The sequence below is a fragment of the Chiloscyllium plagiosum genome, unplaced genomic scaffold (assembly GCF_037043375.1).
Source record: "Chiloscyllium plagiosum isolate Xiang-an unplaced genomic scaffold, Cpla_swu_hap1 HiC_scaffold_25, whole genome shotgun sequence".
NCBI classification, from domain to species: domain Eukaryota; kingdom Metazoa; phylum Chordata; class Chondrichthyes; order Orectolobiformes; family Hemiscylliidae; genus Chiloscyllium; species Chiloscyllium plagiosum.
This window is the reverse complement of record NW_028270163.1, coordinates 33,814,090-33,835,142: the sequence shown is the minus strand read 5'-3', so window position 1 is coordinate 33,835,142 and position 21,053 is coordinate 33,814,090. Positions and strand designations below refer to the sequence as shown.

Below are 21,053 nucleotides of genomic sequence, written 5' to 3'. Positions count from 1 at the left end.
ACCAGATTAACTGAATACAAACAAACGTCAAACCTTTTAATAGATTTAATTCCAACTTGGTATATCAATGACTAACTGTCACTCACATTACAGTCATATGCACATACCTGCCAATACATAATTAGCAAGGTTTCTTTTAAAAAGGGGTCTTTAAAACTAGGTAACTCATCCCACCAACGTAGATATATCAAGGATGGGTTTATTCCCTTTTAATATTATTGCCTAATAATCAAACCCACTCAGACCACAAATAATATAATTTCACTTACCAACAGTAGCAAAGACACGACATCCCAAATTGAGAGCAATTGAAATAGCAGCCTGTCCAACTCCACCTGATCCCGAATGGATAAGTACGCTCTCACCCTTTTTAATGCGACCTCTCACCACCAGTGCATAATATGCAGTTGCATAAACAACTGGCACTGAAGCAGCCTCCTCCAAAGTCCTTAATAAAGGCCAAAAAGAGTGAGTAAGTGGCATTGCAATTTTCTGCTTATTAGAAAGCTATAATGAAACAACCAAACATCAACTCTTTAGATTTCCAGGTGGTTACCTTGTCTAGTCTACATGTGACTCCATACCCACAGCAATGTGGTTAACTGGGCCTCTGGGCCTAGCCAGTGATAGCCACATCTCATGTAAGAAGGAAAGAATGCTGTTTAAAAACTACCCAACTGTTTGTATACACATGAGAAAGAGAAACGAGTACAGAATAAGTTCCCAATTAGACAGCCAAACACTTGTCTAGCCTCAATCCAAAAGAACAACCACATGGTCAGAGAGGGTTACTGTTGCCATTAATTTTCATGAAAGAAGGGAAGCAAAAAGGAGGAAAATGTTAATGTACAAGTGTTCACCTGCACATCAAAGTTTTAAAGAAAAGTCATACTATGTGAGAAATCTAATGATTTTTGGATGAGACACTCCCATATAATAGAGCATATGAATGTGCAACCATTTTCAATATCATTCAGTTTTATGTTGGTGTGTAAAGTTAAGGCGCCACCTTAGCTCCCACGGTAATCCGGTATCTTCGTCAAAAGGATTCAATTGTTGGGATCACTACCAAAATCTAACACTGCACATAAAATTCATTCCTGTTGAGTATAAATCAGGAAAAACCACCAGAGGGAACATCACAATGGGTCAAAAACAGGAGTAACTCTGTCCTAAGGTTTCAGCTAACAATGCGCTAGACAGAGAGTAGACAACCGGGAATGAACATTACTGGGGGAATAACATAAAAGTGCAAGAGAAGGTTTTAAAAAAAAGAACAAACTATATCACAGCCTGTGTTGGGAGATCTTTGTTGTATTCAGAACACATTGTGTTCAGGTTACAGTCAACAGGTGTGTGTGTGTGTGTGTGTGTGTGTGTGTGTGTGTGTGTGTGTGTGTGTGTGTGTGTGTGTGTGTGTGTGTGTGTGTGTACACGCGCGAGTGAGTGTGAGTGAGAGAAAAATAGGATGGATTTTGAACAGATCCACCAACTTAAGATCAGGCACTCATGAGACACTTTGGGCGATCAGCAACTGCAGAATTATACTCCAAAAACATCTGAAACTTCACGACCTGACACATTCCCCACTCTACTGACACCATCAAGCCGGGGGGGGGGGGCAACCCTGGTGCGATGAACTGTGCAGGAGAACATGCCAAAAGCAGCACCAGGCAGACCAAGAACGAGGGGTCAACCTGGCCAAGCTACAAAACAGGACTGCAGCATAAATAGCAAGTGATAGGTAGGGTTAACTACCTCCACAGTTAATGGATCAGATCTAAGCTTGGCAGCCCTACCACCTTCAGTCACGATTGATGCTGGACAACTAAACTGACTCACTCAAGAATAAAACTCCACAAATATCCCCATCCTTATTCATGGGGGGGCTCAGCACATCAATGCAAAAATACAAGATATACAAGCATTTGCTTTAAATCGCCAGCCTGAAGTGCTGAGTAGATAATCCATTTTGGGGTCTCCTCAAGAGATTCTAGCATCACAGATACCAGTCTGTAGCCAATTTGATGAGAGATCGAGTACAGATTCCTCAAAGGCTATTTTCTCTGATAACATTCAGGTAATAGGACTGAAGACTTGTGCTCCAGAGTTTGCTGCACACCTAGTCAAGCTGTTCTTGTACAGCTACAGCTGTGGCACCTACCTAACAATGTGGAAAATTGTCCAGGTATATCCTGCCAGATAATACCCATCGGTCTGTGCACAATCATCAGTAAAAACTGGTGGAAAAAAAAGGGAGGTCAACAGTGCTATCAAGGAACACTTGCTTAGCAACAACCTGCTCAGTGACACCCAGTTTAGGGAGCGACACAGAGACACAGAGAGCTTCTGACCTCATTACAGCCATGGTTCAAACATGGACAAAAAGAGCTGAATTCCAGAGATGAGGCGAGAGTGACTTTGAGTCAAAGCTATATTTGGCTGAGGGAGGCATTGGAGAACCCTAGCAAAACCAGAGTCAATAAGAATCATAGGGTAACCTCTCCACTGGCTGGAATCATACCTGGGAAAAACAAAGATGGTTGTGGTTGTGGTTGTTGGAGGTCAGTCATCTTAGCTCCAGGACATTTCTGCAGGAGTTCCTCAGGGTAGTGTCTTATATCCAACCATCTTCAATTACTCCATCATAAAGGTCAGAAGTGAGGATGTTCGCTGATGATTGCACAATGTTCAGCACCATTTGTGATGACTCAGATACTGAAGCAGTCCATGTTCAAATGCAACAAAGATCAGGACCGTATCCAGGCTTGGGCTGATAAGTGGCAAGTAACATTCACACCTTACAAATACCAGTCAAATGCCTGTCTCCAACAAGGAAGAACCTAACCACCACCCCTTGGCATTCAATGTCACTGGCATTGCTGAATCCCCCAGATTCAATACCCTGAGGTTTACCATTGGCCAGAAACTGAACTGGAGTCACTTCCTGACTCTCCAAAGACTGTCCAGCACCTACAAGACATGTCATGTCAGGAATACTTCCCAGTGCCTGCCTGAGTGAAGTTCCAACAATACAAGAAGCTTCGCTCAGCCAGGACAAAGCAACCCAGTTGTTTGGCACCATATCCACAAACATTCAGCCCTGCCACCACCAACACTCAATAGCAGGAATCTGTGCCACCTACAAGATACATTGCAGAAACTCACCAAGGCCCATTAGACAGCACCTCCCAAACCCACAACTACTAAAAACACAAGGACAGCAGATCCAAGGAGAACATCATTACTGGCAAGTTCCCCTCCAAGCCACTCAGCATCCCAACTTGCTGTTCCTTCAATGTCACTGTTTCAGAATCCTGGCATTCCCTCCCCAACAGCATTGTGGGTATACTATGTCAAATACACAGCAACAGATCAAGGAAGCAGCTCATCACCACCTTCTCAAAAGGGGCAATAAATATTGGCCCAGCCAGCAATGCCCAAATCCCATGGATAAATTCAAAAAGTTTAGAAGTAACTCATTAAACAAAATTTTGGGACATCAGAAAGACATGGTAAACAAAGCTTTATAAACGGAAGCTCTTATATTTAAATTTCTAAACGCCCACTGTCTCTGCAAATTTAAGTTGATACTCATTGGAAGAATATTCTGCACAAACTCAAACATAATTCCTTTGTTCCTTTCTTTGTTTTAAAGGCATATTGGGTTCAAGGTTTTTATTCAAAGTTCTTTATGCTGATCACTTGACCCAGTAATTTTTGGAGGTGGAGCGTTACAGCATCCAAACAATGTTGTCTAAATAAGTGCAATTTTGACAATGTTACAAGTTAATGTTCTTCAGAAATGCTGCTAAACACATACCAGTTATCTGGGACATCCCACAAGAATCGCATATCGCAGTCAACGACTGTGGCCAAACCCTTGGCAGGGAGCAGTCCCATCACTCTCCTCTCTCTGGGGTCACGACCTGAAAATTCCATTCCTAACAGGCAGTGCTGCAAAGCTGCATCACCTAGAAAACAAAATTTAAATTTTCACAGTGCAGAAGAAATGAAGCTTGATTCTGGATGTTTGAAAGGAAAAACGACGGGAGAAGAAGCTCGAAAATCTGAACTGTACTGACAACTTAGCAAGGAGTGGGCATGGTAACTCTGCACCTCTCTCCCAGACTCTGCTGCAGTTTTAATGGTGAGCCCTTGGGATCAAGTTAGGTGTTGGTTTCACACCCCTTCTGATCCTATTCTTTACGCAGGTTAATGTGGAATAATTTTGGCCAGGACCTGACCAGTGGGTATCTCTCATTCATTTTAATATGACGTACACTTCCATTCATATGCAGGCTTGGGACACTGCTTAAAATTTTCTTCTCTCGAATTGCCGAATGATTTAGTTTAAACCCACAGCATTACATTGCAACAGTACATTCTGAAACAGCGAGGTTAAAGCAGCAATTCTAGAAGCATCCGGTGCTTGCAATTAAACGTGTCAAAAGGAAACTCTGCATAAAGGCAGGAGAGGTAGGCTCATCCAACCCAAGAACTTCTTCCATTTATACAGGAGCTAAAATGTTAGCCATGCTGAAAATCTGAAACTAAAACAAAAAACACAAGGGAAAACTCAACAGCGCAGAAAACACTGGTGGAGAGAAAGAGAATTAACATTTGAGCTCACAAGAACCAAAAGATAATCATAACCATAAACATTAATTCCATTTCTTACCTGACCTGGAATATTTTCAGGAACAAAAAAACAGAAATTGCTGGAGAAATTCAGCAGGACAGGCAGCATCTGTGGAGAGAGAAACAGAGTTAACATTTCAAGCCTGATGTGACTCTTCTTCTGAACTCTGAGAAGAAACAGGAGTTCTGAAGAATCATACTGGACTTGAAATTCTCTCTCTCTCTCAAGATGCTGCCAGATCTGATGGAATTTCCCCAGCATTTGCAATATTTGTTTCAGATTTTCAGCATCTACAATATTTTGCATTCATTTAATTTTTTTCAGGCATTTTTTGATTTTATTTCCAATTTCTATTTAAAAACAGGAGAAACACATTCACATCTTTCCCTCGTAATCTGCCTAAGTCTCCTCAGCCACCCACTCTCCCCACCCCACCCCCGCACCCCCACCATAATCCCTACAGCAGTATCTCATTCTGGCTTGCACTTTCATTCAGAACATTTTTGGAGGTGTTGATTCTGAAATCCAAGGAGGCACAACAGTACAATCATTTTAAAGTCTATAGAGTAAAATGTCACTTCAATGGTCTTACCCGGGATGGCATCAGGTGGTAGCTTGCCTGTTGCCAGCATGATATCACGGAAGTTGAGAGATGCAAAGTACACTTTGCACAGCTGAATGTTAGGATCATTGGAATTGAAGTGTTGCAGTGGTGATAAAATCCAACAGAGGGATGACAAGTCTCCACGAGTCAGCACATTTACATAGGCAAATTCCGTCTGCTCCTTATTTTGATCTGAAAGGATAAACCCATTTTTTCACTGTGTCTAATTTAATTTGAAAGCAAGATGTTAGAAAGCAAGGGCATGTTAATGGAAAACATTTCATTCCCAAGGTAAGCAGGCTTTTCTTATTAAGTCAAATATTATTACCTCACTTCCATTTTTTTTCTATCTATATGGTAGAGGTTTGTTTGCAGGCCACCTCAATTGTAGCTCATTTGAGACCGAGTGTCAGGTGAGGACTTTTAATAATGCAAAGACAGTTGATGGGTCACAATTGGAAGTAGAAAGGCAGAAGATTTATTTTTAATTTCAGCACTGCTGACTGGGCAATAAATGCTGGCCAATCCCAAAGTGCCCAAAAGGGCAGTTAAGAGTCAAACTCATTATTGTGGGTCTGGAATCACCTGTAGGCCAGACCAGGTAAAGAGGATTGATTTCTTTCCCAAAACTACATCAATAAGCTAGATGTGTCTGTATGACAAATTGACAATGGTTACATGGTCACCATTACATCAACTCTTTCTTACAGATTTTTTTTAAACCGAATTCAAATTTCACCCTCTAGTATGGTGGGATTTGTACATACATGCCCACAATATTGGCCTGGGGTTCTGGATTGCTGGTCCAGTGATATTACCACGATGCCACCACTTCCCCAAATGATGTTACCATCTTTGATATTGCAGCTGACCCCATGTTGGTAGACAATGTTGCTAAGGGGTTAGCATATAAGGAAGAGGATGTGTAATGGACAGATTTTTGGGGACATCAACAGTGCAGAGGTGAGAAGGCAAGTAATTGATAGCAATACTGAGGCTATGATCAGGTATGTAAAAGTGAAACAAAACAATGTCAATCCTGCTCAACCGAACAGCAGAGGAAACCTGATGGTTTGATTGGTTGAGTCAACGGCTGTGAAGGACAATGCAGGATTAATATACCACAGCTACAGCAACACAAGCTGTCCTTTGTGACACTGTTTAGAATAGCTAAGTGCTGTAGAAGGCTCAGAAACTTTATCAGAAATGCCCACAATGTGAAATAACTGTCATGCTGGCAGGTTGCTGTATTAAACCATAATTATTGACACTTGCAGGTAAATCTTTAATGATTTAAATATTCTCATTGTCCACTAATGTAAGGCATTCTGCAATGTGGATTATCTATAAGAGAACACTAGGGGCTTTAATTCTATCTAATTTTTGAAAAGAAAACAGTGGAATGCTTAAATGGCTGGAGCCACTTTAATCTTCCAGAGGTCATGAAATAATTTCACTCGGACATTAAAATATGCCCAAAAGCAACTGGACTCAATGGAAACTGAAGCACAAAGATAGTGAAGTTTGTTTTAGAATGGCTCACCCTTCTAATGCAACACAACAGAGCAAACAAGATAGCAAGATATTATATACACCTGCTTTGGCCCTCCCCTTCTTAAAAAAATTTGTAACGGTGCCGTTTCCTCATTCCTATTATTTTCTCACATTCATATCTCTTCTTTCCTGCTAGCAATGCAATATTAAAAAAAAAACCTACAAAAGAAGAAAACCTGAGATCATGAAGGTTGTTCCTCTCATAACAAGCTACTAAATTAAGGCATCAATTAGCTGAGCTACTCCTTTTCCACCAGAAAAATCCCCCGGGAGTTGCTATCGCCCACTCTAAAAGGTTCATATCCACAAGCTGGAAAAACAGGACTCTCAAGATAATAAAGAGCTACTGAGGTTTACTGTCAGCTCCTTGATTTAGATATATGACAGAGGGCAACTGAATGGGGATAAACATGGAGACAGTGGACCAGGTTTTCAGAGCAGACCCAGTATCCAGGTTAATTCTAGATCTTGCAGCTAGATGTGTATCATGTTGCTCAGTGATGCTACTTTTAAATGTCAATACCCTAAATTGTTGAGCCCAAGTATTGACATCCAGCAGTACATGAATGGCCTCTCTGGTGCCCTAGTGAAAGGAAGTAGCAGCTATAACAGGGCCTGCCTGTGAGAGTACACAATCTGTTAGAAAGTCGGCATCATTGAAGTGAGGGTAGACAACTTGTCAGAGGGCCAGCATTGTTGAGGTGAATGAATGTGGCCATAAAGGCTGGACGAAGGCACAGTGCTTAAACTGGCAGAGCTCAATTAATCAAAAGTTGAGAAACCTTCTGATGATCTCTACAGTCGGGCACTAAAGTTTATCAGAATAGTTGACTTCACCAGAGACAGTTTTCAAAATCTCATCACTGACCTATTAACAAGCACTTGAAGGAGATCAGTGGGCTATTAGTCGGAATAAAGCATGTTTCCCATTATCCCAGCTGCTTGAAAAGTTTGAAAATCTGCTGGAATCCAAATCCAGAGATGATCCTTGGGACCCAATTATGAAATCATGCCCAGACCACATGCCAATGCTGCTGACATTTGAAAATCTGTCCCATTCTCTCTCAGCCTACTAAAAAGGAGGATTTCAAATTTCTCAGTTCTAGCCCTAAAGTATTCCATTTGTGTATGATGCAGTTAACAGTGAGATCAAGTCAGTTACACTGCGACAATGAGAATGGAAAGCCATAAATTCAATGAATGATCCATACTTTTCTATGTACAGCATAAATTAACCTTTGTTAAACAGACCAAGTTCATTTCATGATATTGACATTATAAACATACAATTGTATACCTTGTATGAAAGTGTGTCGGAAACTCCCCCAATGTCCATCACGATAGACGTTCATCACCAAGTCATTTTGGAGAATGGCTTTCATGTCCTTTCCACATGCATCCAGGGATGGAACAGACGAGGAAGAGATTAAATTTGTTACAAATACACACCTGAGGACAGATAATTTTTAAAAAAAATAAACATTTCTGCAGATTCATGCCAGTGTACTGTAAAACCTATCAACTCAAGCACAAGTCAGACAAATCTAGACTACCTGAATATATTTCAGATGTTGTTGCTTTGACAGCTTTTCTCTGCTGTTTTGGAAGTTGTTTTACTGCGTATTAAGATGCAGTTCATTAACAGGAAAATCATAAGTATAACACAATTGAATTCACTATTGCCAATGAATGTTAAAAATTGAGCTTTTGTCTTAAGGAGGTGTATACCTGCCCTTCACTAACCAACCCATGTATTTTTAATTAAGTATAGCTCATGCTAGTCTATAGCTTCCTGATTCATCCTACCCTCTTATTCTGTGTTCCATCGACATTAATAGCTTATTTCAGAAGAGCTGCCTCTTAATTATTTTAGTAACTGATACATTTAACTTATCAATTTTTGGTGTGAATGTTTTGTGCGTTCACATTTATACCTGTCAATCCTGGTTGCAATTTCTTAAAATATTTACCCTGATTTTTCATGCTTTCATTTGTTTTCTTTGAAAACAACATTTTCCCTTTTCCATGACACTGTTTTCGAGTCATTTAACAATGTTGTTTGTTGCTTTCTTTTCTTCCATTGATGATATTTTCTCACTTATATACCTTTCTGCTAAGCCCCCACTTCTTATGTAATAGCTGTATTAGTCCTGTTCTCCATCTCTAATCTCGGCCATAGACCCTTTGCCCCCAAAACCTCTGCAAGGACCTTGACACCTTTCAGTATAATGCAGATCGATCTCATGTTATTCAGCTTGAAATGTGCTATCTTACCATATGCTAATAATTTCTCTTTTGCCTGTGGCAAAGAATATCTCACTACACCAGCTATTTTCCAAATTTAAGTATCAACCTATTAAGTACCAAGGCCCAGCTACATTTCCAGAAAATAGGCAAGGTTAAACAGAGCCAAAATGAAAACCTCACTACATATCCTAAATAAAAGCAAAATGCTGGCAACCTGAAATAAAAACAGCAAGTGCTGGAGAAACTGAGATGGTCAAGTATGTGCCCAACGTCTTTTGAACGTTCCCATGAAGTTTGCTTCCACAGCCTTTCAGAATAGATTATTCTAGATTAGAACTTTAAAGTGCTTTTGATATGGTAAGTTTCTACTCAAGGAAATGCTAAAGGGCTTTATTTTTGAAAGTAGTATAGTCATTGTTCTCAACTGGCAGAAAATATAAAAAACACAAAAGGATCTTATTAAATATAATAAGAACAAATTGTTTAAAGAAAGGTGCTCAATTGGGTGGGACCATAAATCTCAGCTGGATTGTACCCTCTCCTGAATCCCCTTTTTAAAAACATTTAATTAATTGTTAAATGGATAAAAATCACACCGTATTCTATGCCCACGTGGTTCCTGACGAAGGCAATTCACCATTCCGACAATTCCTGAATTGCCACAATTAGCAACTGTAAGCCAGATTGGATCCTCTGAAGGCTCTTCTAAGATCTTCTGCAGGAAGAAAATAAACATTTATAGAAACCTTAGCCTCATAGCTGTTAGATCCTTCAATTCAGGGCCATTGATGCAAAAATGCTAATTCACATGACCTCATTCTACTTAACAACAGCATTTAACATTGAAAAATAGCGCAAGGTGGTTCGCAGATGCAAAACCAAATAAAAATGGCGCCAATAGAGGAGATTATAGGAAGATTCACCACATAAAATAGAAGTGGATTTTAAGGAGGTTCCTTATGATGGATTGTGTGCCCTGTGAGCCACAGGAGCTTAGGGTGGGAATTACACAGCATAAGCCCCAAGTGGTCATGGTGCCAACAGTGGGGAAACCTTTATGATTCATTATAGAACACAGTAAGTGGAAAGAAGTGGACTAAAATCAAACATTTGGCATCGTCTGGCTCTGCATACAAGTCAAGTCACCCAAAGGTAACTTTTGCTGGCTCAGACTTTGTCCAGCGAGTTTCCAATCCATAAACAGAATGAAGTTTTTGGTTTCAGGCTAGGGAGTGGACATCTAGTTTGTGTCACCATCCCTCCTCACTAGGATGAAGGCCTGAAAACACTGGGTAAGGTCAGTGATGAGCTCACTTGTATCATTTGCCTGTCAAGGCTCATACACAAATCCTGCTTTAGGTATTCAATTACATCATTGGAACACTACCTTATCAAGAAGAACAGAGAGAGAAAACAGTAAAGAAAGATAACAATTTCACCATTGTTGCATCTAGCTGACATGACCACTGCTCTTGTCTCATTTAATACAATAAAAGGAGAATCTCCAAAACATCTTTAAATATTTTGTTGGATATAATTGCCAGGATGACCATTTGATTGCATGTTACTCAGGAAAATGCAGATATTTTCCTTACTTTTAGAGGCTCAATCCAGCTGAAATCTGTTGCGTGGGCTGTCAGGAAAATTGGGTTCTTGGGTTCGGTCTTCTTGCGGCCCAGCAGCATGACAGAACCGTAGAATGATTTCTTCATGCTAACCAAGTCAAGCGAAGCCTGATCAAATACCTCTGCCCACTCACCCTGTGGAAAAGAAAAGGCAACTTGTAAAATTGTAAGTTTGCCAGAAGCGATAATTCAAATTGGAGACCATATTGTATATATTATATCTGGAGTTTCACTTTCAAACCAAATGATCAAGTACCGAAATGGGGAGGAAAGAAAAGTGAAAACATTTCACCCAATGGTTTTCAAGTAGACACAAACTCCTTGCTTTGAAAGTTCTAACGAACTTTGATTTATTCTCAGTTGTATTACTGACTTAGTCTTTGGTGGGGATTTCCCTAGTCACTCAGTTTAGACGAAACTCTAGGTACAGCCGGAAGATTTTCTCTGTTCACTATTTAACAAAAGTATAGAATCTAGGCGTTTTGGATTTAATTAAATATTTGGATTTAAATTTTACTAAAATGACATTCAACCCCAAGATACTTTTCTTTCTTGTTTTGCATTCAACACAATATCACAAAACAGAAAGAAATACATCAGTACTACAAAATTGTTTATTTAGCTTGTATCAGTAAATCTGGAGAACAATCAGGACATTTTGTATATGAAATTAAATACACAGCTTAAGGAAAAAAAGGTACGTTCATATTACCATGCAAACAATCATATCTGAGTTCTGTAAGAAGTTAGATCAGTAAGAAAAACAAACAACCACAACTCAGTAGAACAAAGGATCTCTGCATTGAATGTTTACTAAAAAAAAAGGTCTCCTTGGTTTTTTTTGTAGGTAATGATAAAAAGGTACACCGGTCAAGACAAGATTTCCAAAAACATTACTCAAATTCAAATCGGTGATTTATATAAATAATGTATAGTTGTGAGCTGTTTGTATGGCAAACATATTTTCTTACTCAGTAAATTGCAGCCTAACAGCAATGTGAAAAATTTAAAATGTGCGTTCATGCTGATATTTTGTGTTTTCTATTTCTTCAACTTATGAAATCATCTGAAGAACCACTACGAAAATATATATTTTTTAAAAATCTTGGGTTTGCTGTATATGATATGCGTAAAAGAATAAACATAACTATGTATTTCAAAATTATTTTACCTGCGTTAGAAGCCCCTGTGATTGCTTCGGATCTTTTCCTGTAAGGAACGCAATTGTCTCACCAAGGATTTGGCCCTTAAGAACGGTGTGCAGCAAGAAAAATCCACCATCTTTCACAGCAGCAGCCATATTGGAGACAACAGTCTGAGGGTCCTCAAAAAGGAATGCTGAACAGTTACAGACAACCAGCTGAGCATTGGCCAGATTGGAAGAGGCAGGATTCAGGGGATTCCACTGATCAATGGAAACACCCATTTCCTGGAGCTGATCGTGATTGGCCGACAGGGATTCTGGGTTCAGATCAGTGGCAATATAATCAAGATTAATGACTGGCTGGTTATTCAGCAAAGGAACAATGCGAGAGTACAAGTTTCCACTGGCAGCTGAAACCTAAAGGGGCAAAAATGAAAGAAAAAAGGAATTGTAAATGAAGCAACATATGAAATTTTTTTTTTAAAATGTCAAGGGAGGAAAAAAAAAGTGATTCATGTGGGCTCAGGCATCAAATACTGTTATTTTATGTGTCACACCACACTTTCCCTAAACTACCTGAATCATTAATCTCTCCAGAGATATGCAAATCCAAAATCATAAAAAACAAAAGTTTGGGGGTGGGGTTAACTTCTAGGAATTCCATCTTCAGTCCTTTTATTCACAGGATCAGATTGAACTCAGTGTATGATAGCTATGCCAATTTAAACAGCAAAGTTAAATAAAATTAATTTTTTTTGTTCCATATGCAGAATTCAGAAAATAAGCAAATAAAAATTGACTTGCATTTCACACATTTAAAGCTTAACAAGTTTTGTTAAAAAGGTCTGTTCCTGGTGGGTGATGTTTCAGAGGTAAACCAGCAAAGCCCCAACTAGAAAGATGATGCTCAATGTTGATGACTTTGACAGTACCCGTAGGTTCCTGAACAACAGCCAGGACAAAATGATGGAAAATTCCAAACAAGCTTTCAAAGAAAAAAGTCTTCATATATTCATTTTACAAGTGTACAGGACTGCAGGAAGGCAATAGCATAATTCTTTAATGTAAGTATGTCAGGACTGGTAACTAACCAAATAAACTCCATCATTTAAATGAATGGACACACTCTTGGGTCATCTCTTGTTGTATATTTCAGCTGTGAAAATCCTAGGAAATATTATGGAAGTGAAATTAAATATTTTGGCATTGATTTTCTTGGTGTGTGTGTGTGTGTGTGTGTGTGTGTGTGTGTGTGTGTGTGTGTGTGTGTGTGTGTGTGTGTGTGTGTGTACACACAGTCAAACACCCACTCTTGGCAGGGCACAAGGGTCTTATGGTAAAGCAGCATGACAGAGATCCTGTTATACCAAGTCTCTACTTGCTTCTGAGAGATTCCCAGTCTTCTTCATTTCTTCCAAAGTAAATGCCATTCAGGAGCCAGAGTTCCAATGCCAGGAATTCCTGTTTCCGTGGTTCATTTGAACCAAATTTGTATAATGCCGATAGATCAATGGGATTACGATAATACTTAATGAATATGCTAATTTCTAGCAATGCTCAATTTGAGGAAGGATAAAAAGAGCTCAAAGGCAGGTAAGTGGAGGGTAGATAGATACATGTTAATGTTTGAGAGGTTCGCCAGAGGAAAAGACCAGTAGAATTTATAAATGATGCATTCATTTCACTGAATTCAGTTACTTTAAGATTGATCTCACTCTTAGGTGCACCTCCGCTGCATCCATAACACACTATTCCTCGCTCTGTTCTATTACACCTATGCACTTTGTATAGTAAGTGATCTGCTTGTATGAAACTTTGCATACAAAACAAAAAACTTTGCATCTCAAAATGTAGCTCCAGTATGACCAGTACTTCCACTTCCAAGCATTACTGGTTTCTGCCCCTGGGAAAGCCCCCCTACCCACCCAAAATGAGCTGTGTTACAATAATGACTACATGAGGCAAATAGCACATTTAGTGGAACAGATATATATTCATGCAAGTGTGCTAATAACAGTCCATAGCATATGAATAATTAGAGGATCTGAAGCAGCTTTTTTCACTTTCAGATGTCTTTGTTTTAAATATTTACAAATTGTGGATAGATCGAAGTCTGAAATGTAATTCATGTTCCTCATTATTGGCGAGAGTGAAAAAAAGAAAAGTCTGAGATTTAGAAAGAAGGAGGAGATGCTTGGATGGGAGGATCATTAAGCAGGGGAAGGCATTCAGAAACGTTGGGAGTGCATACTGGCATCTCAGCTCATTATCAGCAATGGCCAGGCCAAAGTGGCAGGGGATTATATGGCAAGCAAACAAAAGAAAAGGCATTGGAAATCCTAAATGCAGATACCAAGTGGCAAAATCATTAAACTCAGTCTGACAATTAATGCAGGAGATGCTTGCAAGGAAGCTGCCCTGATATTACTCCTTGGCACCATCTTATATGCCAGCATTACAGCATGCCTGGCAAGATGGTGCAAACACATTTCACGTCCAAGCTGCCTGCCAGGACCTCCACATGCAGACTCTCTGCCCTAAACTGGTCATAGGTGCCTCTGCAGCAGTTACTGAACTGGGAGGGCTTTGACAACAATCTATGATTGTTGTCATGTTCACCATTATAAGACAAGCTTTATATTTCAGATTTGTTAGTCACAGCTAACACAATGGGATTCAAATCCTGGAACAAAAGCACAGGAGGCGGCCATTCACCATATAGACTGAGCACTGACTCGAGCTTTTGGATTACTAGCCACGGAGCTTACCATTTTATTACTATCTCCCCAGCTCCACTTACTACCTCTGTTCCATAACCCTGAATATTCCTGTCCAACAAGGCTATCAATTCCAGTTTCCTGAAGTAGAGAAGATGGGGCCTACAGCAGTCCAGGTAAGAATAGCTCATAACTCCTGGTCAAGGGTGGTGATAGAGTCTACACTTTAGCTGCTTTGTTACTGCTGTTCCACTTAAACTACTATTGGCATTCCCATTACACCCAAAACTGGGTGCACAGGTCACCAAAATTGTGCCATTAATTTAAAAAGGACAGTCTTTAATTTTAAAATCAGAATTGTTGTGTTTTAAGAAATGTAATTGCCACAACACTCTTTGCTCAATAAACTATACAATTCAAGGTATGCTACTAATCAGACAGGGTGCAGTCATATCTGGAGACCAGGCAGTCCAAGTGCAAACAAGTCGGTATAGCTGCAGATTCAACTGCATTGGAAAATTTACGTCAAGCTCATTATATTTGATTAAGCAGCATGAATCTGTAAAACAAATAATGAAAAATATCTTGGAGTCTTGGTAAAAGTACAATACATCATATAATAATCGACAGCACTCCCCTAACAATTTCTCAAGGACATTACATATAAAAGAGTCTGAATTGATAGGGAACAAAAATTAGAATTCTGAAGTTCATTCTACTGCTAAAATTTAACCCAATCAACTGAAACCTTGTGACCCCAATCCTACTGGTTCTAGTTCTAATTTTGTGTTTCATGGAGATGGTTGAATCAAAGCAGGCGGGTCTTGTTAATCCATGCAAATCAGATTCCATGCTGTCATTAGAAACCCAATGGTATTTTAACTGGATAGGATTGCCAATGGGCTCTGAATGTTTGTGCCAATTTTGTTGGTATCAGTCACAAGGCATTCATTGTGTAACATTTATCCACCCTAGCCCCTCCTCCCACTACTGAGGGTGACCTCCTGCACACAGACGAACACCACGACTTCTTGAGTACAAATCATAACTGTGGAAATTTTTGTGCAATGGAGGAATTTGAGTGCCCAGATAGAAGGAATGTTCCAACCTATAATAAGCCCACACATCTTTATAATGCACTGCATGCTTGTTGAAGCCCAAGGAAAGCTAGAACAGCACTTCGAGTGAGCTGTTTATTCTCCTCCCTGAAAAGACAGACTCCATGTTAATCATTAAAGCACATTGAAACCAGTTAACTTTGATCTCAATTCTTGACTTACAACACTCGCTCAGTAGCTGTGAAAATATCAAAGTGTAAAAATGTGGTAAAAAGTGATGCCCAAATCAAACAAAGTATTAAAAAGTTAAAATATTTCCAGTGTGTATATTTTGCACATGTTCTACCAGCAAGCACCTGTAGAGTATATACAGAATAAATCCCTTCAAAACACCCTCCAAAAAACATATACAGTTTGAAAAAAGGAGAGCTGTATTTGGATGATCATGCCTGAAAGGTCTCAATTACTATTACGAAAATGTCAAATCCTACACGTCACAAAAAAAATATTCAGATGCCATTCCCAGAATCTCCTTCTCAATCACCAAGTATATCTTTGCTTTCCTCCTCTGAGCTGAGCTCCTGATAATAATTGATCAGTTCATGGATTTCTTTTCAAATATCATGACTGTTCCCTACCATAACCCAATCCCCACTTTTTCTCCATCTGTGCAGTGGGCATTGCCTTAGAGTAAAGGGAAGACCTTTTCACAGCAAAGATAAGGAGAAACTTCTTCAGTGAGTGAGTGGTTTGCTACAGAAAGCTCTGGAGGCCAGGTCATTGTGTATATTTAAGATAGATTCTTGAGTATCAAGGGTTACAAACAGAAAGTGGAAGAACGGCGTTGAGAATCTTATCCGCCATGATTGAATGGTAGTATAGACTCAATGGGCTGAATGGCCTAATTTCTGCTCCTATGCCTTATGGTAATCAACTCACATCTGACATGTGACATAAGCAAATCAGTTTCTAAATTAAAAAAAGTAGATGATATTCACAACTGTAATGATTTTAACGAGGTCAGCCCAGTTGACCTTATAGGATAGGAGTGCCTTGATTAGGGCAATTAATCTGGTCCAATCAGGGAGCCATGGCTGACAGGTAAGAACGGAGTGTCACACAGCATTGTCCTCTCTCAAGAACAGCACTGCTCGTCTCTGGCCACTTGGGTGTTTCCTTTCTTCCCCGTGGTGGAATATAAAGAAAGATTGAAACATTTGTCATTTTTCTGACACCTGCACACACGACATGGGTGCTGGGGAAAAAAAATAAGCACTACCGCTGTCAGGAGGTAGTGCAAGAAAAACAAATCTGAAAAAATAAGCGCTACTGCTGTTCGGCAGTAATGTGGGGGAGAAAGGAAAAAACAACAGGGAGTGTCACTGTGAGAACTGGTTCTGAGGAAGCTGGATCAGTGTCAAGGACTCTTCACTGATTATTAATGAATGACTAGTGACAGAATAATGGTCTCTGAAGTTATTGCAACAACCTCAACCTCGTCCATCACATTATCTTATCAACCAATCGCTAAAGTGGTCAAAAAGACTTGTCCCCTTCCAACTCCATCCACTTTCCTAACTCTATCCAAAGAGTCATGAAATTATTGTATATTAAATTACTGAATATAAACTTTGTTAGGAAGTGAAAATCATGCCTTTACCTCTATAACCTTCATCTTTTTGTTCACAATGTTTTCCAAGGAGATATCAAGACAGATTTTCAGTGCTGGACTATCCAGTAATCCATTCAGTAACTCATCCTCACGTAGACAATCTTTCTCAGTCTCTACTGTTTGCTGCAGTTCTGACCAAAGATTCCCATTCAGGTCTAAAGCACACAGTACACTGAGCATGTGCAGGAGTCCTTTCTCAGATCCAGTGGTTCCAGCAGCAGTGGTCACACCAGTTGGTAGGCCGGAGAAAGCAAGCTTCAGTCCATGATTGGACAACTTGTCCTGCAGCTTCTGCACAAAACCTTAAGATATTTAAATAAGAGACAGTGGAATGAAAGTTTCAGTACTTTAATAATAAGGGTGCATTTAACAGGTGGAAATAGAGACAGCAAACAGTGATAGAGTCAGAGATGTACAGCATGGAAATAGACCCTTCGGTCCAACCCGTCCATGCCGACCAGATATCCCAACCCAATCTAGTCCCACCTGCCAGCACTCAGACCATATCCCTCCAAACCCTTCCTATTCATATACCCATCCAAATGCCTCTTAAATGTTGCAATTGTACCAGCCTCTACCACATCTTCTGGCAGCTCATTCCATACACGTACCACCCTCTGCGTGAAAAGGTTGCCCCGTAGGTCTCTTTTATATCTTTCCCCTCTCATCCTAAACCTATGACCTGTAGTTCTGGACTCCCTGACTCCAGGGAAAGGACTTTGCCTACTTACCCTATCCATGCCCCTTATAATTTTCTAAACCTCTATAAAGGTCACCCCTCATCCTCTGATACTCCAGGGAAAACAGCCCCAGCCTGTCCAGCCTCTCCCTATAGCTCAAATCCTCCAACCCTGGCAACATCCTTGTAAATCTTTTCTGGACTCTTTCAATTTTCACAACATCTTTCCGATAGGAAGGAGACCAGAACTGCATGCAATATTCCAACAGTGGCCTAACCAAAGTCCTGTACAGCCGCAACATGACCTCCCAACTCCTGTACTCAATACTCTGACCAGGCTTGTACTCCAATGCTTAGCAGCACATACAATAATGATTTCTGATTTTAGACAAGTCATCATAAGTATAACACGACAGCAGGTATTTTCCATGAAAGAGTCATACAGATGTACAGCATGGAAACAGCTTTGGCTGGTTTGTTTTTTTTCTCTCAGTCACACAGTTGCAATGTCAAAGACCTAGAAGTTTAAAAAAACCCAAAGAACTAAGGCCACTGGAAATTGAAACAAAAACAAATTGCTGGAGACACTCAGCAGGTTTGGCAGAATCTGTGGAGACAGTGCTGAAGAAAAGTTTCTGGACTCAAAACATTAACTGGGCTTGTCTTCACAGATGCTGTCACATGTGCTGAGTATCACCTGGAAGTATAACTCTGGTCCTTTGGAATGATGTATAACTCAAGGAAATATAAAACACAAGAGGAGTTAAAATAGTTCAAAACTAGATGTAGAAATGAGATTGCAATGTACACCAAGTTATTACTGAACTTTGATTCCTTTAATGGAAAGGCTGACAGAACACTTCCCAAATACATATTTTTACACCAGAGACATTAAATCTCAGACTGGCCACTCACCTTTGCACTGTGTTAGACAGGAGCGAAGTTTCTCATTACTGATCAGGTAGTCATTCTCAAAGTATGGGCTTAAGTGGAACTCCTGTAGAATGGGCTGCATTTGTTGTTGCTGGCGTCGTGGAGCTACTGTTGCATGCAACCCACTGATCTGGACACCACCTGCCACAATGTTGTCAAGGCAACGATTCACAATGACATCCACAGCTGTGAAGAAAAGGAACACAACAAAGTGCGCATGTTCAGAAACAAGAATCTCACAAGACTATGACGAACCAGAGGGGAAAAAAAAAACTTTGCATTATGTTTCAAAGTACGGATGCAAAATACAGATGTGGCATTCTACAGAATTATTTCTTTGTGGTGCAAACAAATATTGGAATCATCAGAAGCTTCTGCTGCCCTGCACGAATGCTTCAGAAATAACTAAATCAAAGCTGGTCAATATCTTAGTGAAGTGTGTTCATGAATGTATTGATGTAGCATCTGCTGTACACACAGATAAAACAAAGTTAAAGATATATCATGACGTAACTTACATTTGTGTACTAGACATAGGATCCAAGATCAGAGTAATGCCATAGCTTCATAAACTGAGGCAATGCCAGCTCCTGCAGACTAGCATTTAGGAGCAAGATTTTTAACTTTTCAAAATCTAAACCTACTGCTTTGAAAGGAAAGGTTGGTCTATGTTGTGTACAAGTCTGGAAGGATCTGAAGTAGTCCATTTGTGTGCAATAAGCACCATCCACTGTGAAGATTTATAACCCCTTAGCAGGAGGGTAAAATAGAATCTAGTGGGAGACAGACTTAAAAAGCTAGGTCCTCTCTACAATCTTTGTAGTATTGTATGGCCTATTCTTACAACCTGTAAATAATTGCGGTAATGCAACAAACTACATCTGGTCTACTCTACAAGACTCTTCTGAAGTTAGTGCATGGCTAACTTCACACACTGAACCACATAGGTCCCTAAAAGAACCCACACACAGGAAGTGCAGATGTCAGGACATAGTCTGTTGGTAGACATGTTAACACGACAGTGACCACTTTGCTGGAAACTAGAACAAACTGTTTTGTAAATTTTTACTTGGCAAACTTGACTTAATTTATAACTTGATATCATAATATAAAATTGCTAAGAAAGTGAACTACAATTTGCCAGCTGCAACCATGAACAGAATTTTTTAAATATATTGAGCTCAATCACGCAACATGACGCAGCTGTTTGAAGGCGAAATATTCAAAATGTAATTTTATGACAACAAAAAAAAAACAAATGCCCTCAATAACCTTTTTTATTTTCCTGGTAATCTTGGACTTTCTCTTCATGAAGTTGTGGATCAATGCACACAGAGCGGATCCGCGTTGGTATTCTCAAGCTGCGTCCTGACAGGCCGACCACAATCATCTGCAGCATGGTATCCAAAAGTGTCACCCAGTTCCCAGACCATAGCAACTTTCCTTTATCCCCTAGCATGGGAAAAGGAGATTTTAATAGATTATGATCAGTTGAACACAAGTTGTGTGTATGTGTGCCTGTTTTTAAAGTACAAACTGAAGTTTCAGGATGGCACTTACCAGCGTTGTTAGTTTCCAAGATTCCCTGAAAGTTTTTTCCATATTCATATCCTCGTAGGCGCAGCTCTTTGTAAACATCTCCTGGAGAGAGGCGGAACGTTGTCTCTGTATCTTCAAACTTCGCATTTGCATTTAGCTGAGTTTTAAAGTCATTTAGGGCGGTTTCTTCCAAAAGAGAGATTTTCCCTGAAAGGAGTAACATAACGTTCAATTAAATTCTTAGAAAGTGCCTCCACCAATTTCTAAGACATGAAAACATATACAAGCACCTGTGCATATTTGTTATTTTGTGACACTAATGTATGATCATTAAGAATTTGATCCTGCATCCCTTAATTCAACACATTGTATTCAAAAATGTTTTAATAATAAAATAACTATTGGGTCTTAAGTACAGAACTTGATTCAAATAACCAAAGTTTAGATTAGCAAAATTAGATTATCGTTTGAGCAAAATCTGGCTGCAAACACTTCTCAAACAAATACATCATTAAGCTTCATAACCAGTTACTTCTGTATAAATATGACCACCATAATGTATAGAAATTTTGACTTATAAAAAAACTGGCAAGCTGATAATTGTGTAGACCCAGTCATTTTACTCACTGTAGTTTATGA

The 21,053-nt window shown here is 39.6% G+C and overlaps 1 protein-coding gene across 3 annotated transcripts in view; it reads right to left on the bottom strand.

Annotated features, from left to right (window-relative positions):
- Nucleotides 1-21,053, bottom strand: part of fasn (fatty acid synthase) — an 88,497-nt gene that overhangs the window by 27,522 nt on the left and 39,922 nt on the right. For all 3 annotated transcript variants that reach the window (XM_043714700.2, XM_043714699.2, XM_088000593.1), the window contains 11 exons: nt 20,436-20,621; nt 20,148-20,327; nt 18,858-19,061; nt 17,252-17,565; nt 11,844-12,233; nt 10,643-10,807; nt 9,644-9,762; nt 8,098-8,249; nt 5,235-5,438; nt 3,824-3,974; nt 270-448 (listed from right to left, as the gene is read on the bottom strand). In XM_043714700.2, coding sequence (XP_043570635.2) covers nt 270-448; nt 3,824-3,974; nt 5,235-5,438; nt 8,098-8,249; nt 9,644-9,762; nt 10,643-10,807; nt 11,844-12,233; nt 17,252-17,565; nt 18,858-19,061; nt 20,148-20,327; nt 20,436-20,621 — 2,244 coding nt within the window. The remainder of the gene's footprint in view (nt 1-269; nt 449-3,823; nt 3,975-5,234; nt 5,439-8,097; nt 8,250-9,643; nt 9,763-10,642; nt 10,808-11,843; nt 12,234-17,251; nt 17,566-18,857; nt 19,062-20,147; nt 20,328-20,435; nt 20,622-21,053) is intronic.